This window comes from Euprymna scolopes, chromosome 2 (assembly GCF_053919585.1).
Source record: "Euprymna scolopes isolate OS-2025 chromosome 2, ASM5391958v1, whole genome shotgun sequence".
Taxonomy (NCBI): Eukaryota; Metazoa; Mollusca; class Cephalopoda; order Sepiida; family Sepiolidae; genus Euprymna; species Euprymna scolopes.
Genome location: NC_136483.1, coordinates 126,583,735 through 126,589,736, shown reverse-complemented (window position 1 = coordinate 126,589,736; position 6,002 = coordinate 126,583,735). Strand labels below are relative to the sequence as shown.

The 6,002-nt window shown below is 30.7% G+C and overlaps 1 protein-coding gene across 1 annotated transcript in view; it reads left to right on the top strand.

Annotated features, from left to right (window-relative positions):
• Positions 1 to 773: 773 nt before the first annotated feature.
• Positions 774 to 6,002, top strand: part of LOC145295977 (rab GDP dissociation inhibitor alpha-like) — a 171,077-nt gene continuing 165,848 nt past the window's right edge. Inside the window, exon 1 of the mRNA XM_080141916.1 lies at positions 774 to 1,010. Within this exon, the coding sequence (XP_079998042.1) occupies positions 966 to 1,010 (45 nt within the window). The 5' untranslated portion in view covers positions 774 to 965. The remainder of the gene's footprint in view (positions 1,011 to 6,002) is intronic.

The window sequence follows — 6,002 nt, the reverse complement described above, 5'->3', positions numbered from 1 at the left end:
CCAAAAACTATTATTAGTAATAATAGTTTTTGGAATACTCTAATTTAAATTAGTAATAATTTATTACTAATTTAAATTAGAGTAACTCCTTAAGTTGAGAAGAAACTTCTTGCGGAATTTTATTTCAAATGATGTATTTTCAAATAAGTTTTCTTTATTTTATATATGATTTTATAGAGCGTTTTTCGCGCTATCTAATTGCTAAAATTAGAATCATTTAAAAACAATTAGATCTCCTTTTCAGGAATTTTTATGAATTTTCTTTTTTTTCCTTGTGTATGAATACACGTTGAAAAAAAAAAAGAAGCAAATTCGTAAAATTTCAATTCCAGCTAGGCCGAAAAGCTGCTGAAACAACGCACGATATCAACGAAGTGTTTATAGAAACACTACTGAACGCACAGCACAATGATGGTTTAAGAAATTTCATCTGTAGCTTATTTTTTAATATCGTCATGTAATATTTCTTTTTATTTTCAACTTTAAAACAAATTGCGAATATTGAGATGAATTTGACCAAAACGAAGCACTAGATTTAAAGAAAAACTAAAAACGAGGTGGTTGCAATTATCTCCTTTTCCTCACACTTTCCTCAACTCCCCCTCTGTCTTTTCATAAAACCATGATTTTTTTCTTTACTCTTTTTAGAATTTTTTCTTCTTGGTCACTCCCTACCTCTTTGTCTATTTGTCTTCCTTCACCCCTCACCATATTCAGTCTTCCTTGTTTCTCCTTTTTTTGTTACTATTTTCTCTCCTCTCACTTTATCCCCCTCCCTCATTTATCTTACTCTCTCCCCTTCTTTTGACTATTTTCATATCTCATCATAATCACAGATTCCTACGCGCTGAAATTTGTCTCGGGGAGGAGCAGCCATTTTCTTTTGAAATCCTATCGTCTATCTAATTTTTGCAGAGCTGTTATTTTGTCGATACATTTAATTCGTCGCCCAACAACCTGCAAACATGGATGAGAATTACGACGTGATCGTTCTAGGTACTGGATTGAAGGTGAGAAATAACGGGATTATATATATATATATATTTCACACACTTCTGGAGTATCGAAAACCTTTACCCTATTTTTTTTTTTTTTTTTTTCGTCTATTAAGTTAAGTAATAAATCATCCATCCTATCCTTTTTTTTTCTTTCTTTTAGTTAAGAAGAAAAATGTCCTATAGAAAAATATGTAATTACTTTTCTTTTGGTTTAATTCAATCTGTCATAATGATTCGTTTTATTCGTTTGTCAGGTGGGTGTGGTAGATTGCAGTATATAAAAATCACTGCTTAAAAAAAAACATAATTTACGAAATTTAAAGTTTATATATAAGTAATCTAAATATTCTAATTATGATATATACATCATCTTCATAATTTATATTTGCGGTGTTTTTACATGTAATCGATTTTTTTTTTATAACAGTAAAACTGACTTCATACTTAATATGGAAATTAGGAAATAGCGTTTAAACACTTAATTTATATACTGTTCAATTATCGTAAACCTTTTTAGTAAAAAAAAAATAATTATATATATATATATTTAACGGATAAAACTAGGTCGATTTTTATATTAAATACTGAGTTTTAAATGCGATCACGAAATGTCAGCCTGTTCTCTTTTGCAACTCTTACCAATAAGGACGTTACGAATATTTTTTTGTATTCGATATTTAATTGTATTAGAATGTAATTGTGAATTTTAACGTGAAATATGATTTAAGTCACACATTTGGTGTGGAAATTTGAAATCTATGTGGAAAAACCAACTGCTACAACTCGATTGTTTCAAGTTCTACAATCGTCATTGCTACCATTTTTTTTTTCTCTTGTCTATTCCTATTAAAACAATCGGAATAAAAATGGTTTTATAAATATTAATTGCTCAGGTTCAATCATGAACTTAAAATATCACTTATTTCTGAGTTTTTGTCTCCATTTTTGATAAAATTGAAATTTGTCCTATAAAATGTTTTAAATTTACTTTTTGCAGTTTATAAATTTTACGTTTCATTCATTCCCCCCCCCCGTTGACGCCATTTTTTTATTTTCATTTTTATATTAAATTTATAACAGTTTTAAGTTTTTTTAATTTTGTAAAATTCCGATAAATTGCCTTATTTCCTCTATTTAATTTTTTTAAATTTTTTATTTGTGTAAAAAGTAAAGATATTTAAATTTTAAAAAGCCAATTTAAGTGTTGGTAGTTTCTACTAATGGATTAGTTTTTCATTCTTTAGCTCCCTCCCATCTCAAGAATCGTCTAGAAACCAAATACATTCTCTTTTTGCAATATGAGAATGTATTTATGATGCATTGATGATGCACTAGCAGGGGTGCCTGGCGTTGTCCGGTCATAAAATACGCTTAAATATTATATTTAAATTTATGCAGATTTCGTATTTGTTAGTCTATTTCACATTACGGGTGGAACGATAAAATTGTCGCTCTAGAAAAGACATGATTCGATTTCAGTTTGATGAAAACTAGTATTTTTTTTTTTTTTTTTTTTTTTTTTTTTTGCAGATCATCTACTAGTTGGCCAGTTGTGTAAAAATCTTAAAAGCGATAGGAGCCTTTATCATGTCTGAAAGTGACAATGTTCAATGAGCGAGGTTGAAGATGTGTCGCTGTACAACTCGTGCTCTCTACCGATCCAAGTTATGACAAGACCATTGCCAACACCCTCAAAATGCATCGCTGAATTGCCACGAGTAACAGGGACGATGAAAACAGTTTCTGGTCACCGTTATAGTCTTTGTGTGGTTTCAAGTGAAAGCCACATCATGCCACCAGCCATCTCACATCTTTGAAGTCTGCCTGAAAGTCAACACCAAAGTATACCTGGATGTGCTGAAGAATATAGTGATCCCCTGATGCAATCAGGTGACCACTGGCGAACCCTGTGTTTGGCAGCAGTACCCGGCGTCGGCCCACAAATCCAAAGAAACACAGGCTTGGCTTCAGAAGGAGTGCTATGACTTTGTACCATTCTCTCACTGCCCGTCTCCTCCGACTGGACTACTTCATTTGGTTATACGTTGAGAAAATCACCAGCATGACTACCAAAGTCAACCTGATCGCCGAGTATTCGCTGAGCTTCTGCCGGCACCTTGCGGAAAAGGCATGCTCCCAGTTCTAAACCCGTATCGAGGCTGTGATTGAAGCTGAATACAGCTACATTGAATAGATGTCTACTACATAATCAAGTTACCTGAATTGATTTTCTTTTTTTCTCAATAAAAGTTTTAAAGTAAAGCTGTAGTGTTGTTTTTTTTAGGGCGACGACTTTATCGTTCCATTCCACCCTGTACATTGCACCCAATGTATAATCGTGATAAAAAAAAAAAAAATTTTGGTGACATCAGCTAGAATCTAAACCGAAACCCAAATTTATAACGCTCCAGCCTGAGACGTTACCAAATTGTCAGATAAGAAATATCTAAAAACAAACTAAAGTTAACGTACAGATGTACATCCATATTTGCGCATGTGTAGAAGAGCAATTCAAGCTAGCTTGCCAAATGCGATTTATTTTGTGTATTAAATACTTTAAATTCTTTGAAGATAAAAATTGGAAATAATTTAAATTTTCTAAAAAGTCTACATTTTGGTAATTTGAAAAATAAGTATTTTTTAGCTTTTAAAATATGATTTATTGTAATTATTTTAAATATTACAAGAAAAAAAAAAACACTCATATTTGTACATAAAAAGGCCTTTGTATTTTAATTATTTATCAAATAAATTGAAACCTGAATAAAATTTAAGTTATAAATATTAGATGAAGAATCAGAAATTGATTTCATTTTGTAAATATTATTTGGACGCTTTTTCCCCTCAAAACTAAAATTGTAAAAATAAAAGCAAAAACATTATTCGTAAAAATTTAATATAAATTCTTACACATGTATATAAAAACTTGGTATTTGTTTTGCTAACTTTAATATTAGGTTTAGAGAATTACATGAATACCTTAACTACTAGATTTTTTTTTATTTATATAGTAAATACTTGTTTGAAGGTGGCATTTTAATATAAACCTCTCCATCCAAAAATGCTTGATATTTAACATCCTATTAAATCCAATAGAGTAATTAGGAACAGATGGTTCAGTTTTATTGAGTTTTTTTTTTATTTTTAAAAATGAATGTCTACATTTGCCCTTTTATTTTTAAAGATGAAAAATCATTTTTAATACAATTTCACTTGTAACGTGTCAGTTCTTTTTATTGATTTTTTTTTCCTCATGTGCAAGGATTTTTGTGATGCAATTTACAAATCCAATTAAAATTTTTTTCATTACATTATTACATAAACCCTAATATATATGTATGTGTGCGCGTGTGCGTAACTTCCTTCAATCCTGTGTCATAATTAATCTCTAGATTTAAAATATGCCTCCATTTACGTTTATTTTTTTCATCTTGCAGTAATGGTAATCGACTTTTTTTTTTATAAATACTTTCGCAACAAAAAGCATTTTTTATCAGTGCGTAATTAAATAGGTACTTCTTAACGGTTTCAGCTGAATAATTGAATTGAAATCAATTAAATCAAACAATTTATGACAAATATCTCCATAAATTTTTTGGATGAGAAGAACCATAGTTTTCTGCGGTCGCTAAAATGAAACTCCGGGGGGGGGGGTAAATTAGAATCTGTAAAATTTTGTAAACAAAATAATATAACTTCGAAATTCGATTTTGTTTTTAATTTTTTTTTTTAATTCTCTCCTCAGCTTTTGGTAAATTGAAGAAATCATAAAACTATATACTTAACGTATGTTTGCTTTATAAGATGACTGTGTAATGTTGACATTACTTTACAAATTGGAGGGGTTGCAAAAAAGATGTGTAAAATTCAAAATGAAAATGGCGGAATGTGATTTCCTTTCCTATCCAAAACTTTCCTACTTTTTTTTTTTTTTCGACCGCTAAAGATGGTTATTTATTCAATTTAGTCTGCCAGAAACTAACCTGTGTTCGTTTTCTCGTTCAGAACGAAAAAAAAAAAAATTATGTATAAACTGTTATTAATTTTCTTTGAATTTTTAATGGGAACTTTTAAAACCGATTCTACGTTTTTAAAGATAACTTATTTTGTAATATTCTATGTACAGTTGATGGAATAAACTGGACACTTGAAAATTCTACTTTAATTTTTCGTATATTTTTATATAAATCATTTCAATGTCGGCGGAGACTGAGTCACATGGTGTGTAGTAGTGGTTGTGGTAGCGAAAATGTGAAAATATATTTTCGTTTTTGCCCTTTTATTTTGTGAAATGTATTATACTTAAATTAAATGAAAAAGATTTTAATTGAAATTTAATTAATTTTATTGTATATTTAAAATAAATAATCGTCTTCCTCTGCCCCCCCCCGATCTCTTCCTCTGCCCCCCCCCCCGATCTCTTCCTGCTGCTATCCATATCGCTCTTAACTTGCTTTTCCATAAACACAGAATAACATATCTAGTTCTTACAGCCACATACTTGGACAACGGAGCCATAAAACCTTGTCATATAGTGATATATGGGACAAGGCGAAAGAAGCAACCTTAGAAGTTAGTGTCTCCAACGATGTTGGGTTAAAAAGAACTGAAAGGGAAAAGATAACAGACATAGTAAAGATCTCATAGATGACATGAAAAAAACTGCAGTCTTAAGATCTACATCATTCCAGTTATTATAAGAGAAACTCGAATCGTGAAAAGAATTTAAAAAATTATCTGGCAAATGAACCCGGTGAACCAAGTGCAAGTGAGATTCAAACAATTGCACTTAGAAACGGAAGATCTGTTGGTTTGAATATCTGATCGGGTGAATAATAGACAAACTGATAAAATTGTAACTAAGGCATAGAATTTTAATTTCATTTCTTTTCCCTCTCCTTTCGTTTCTCCCTCTCTCTCTCTCTCTCCTTTGGTTTCTCTCTCTCTCTCTCTCCTTTGGTTTCTCTCTCTCTCTCTCTCTCCTTTGGTTTCTCTCTCTCTCTC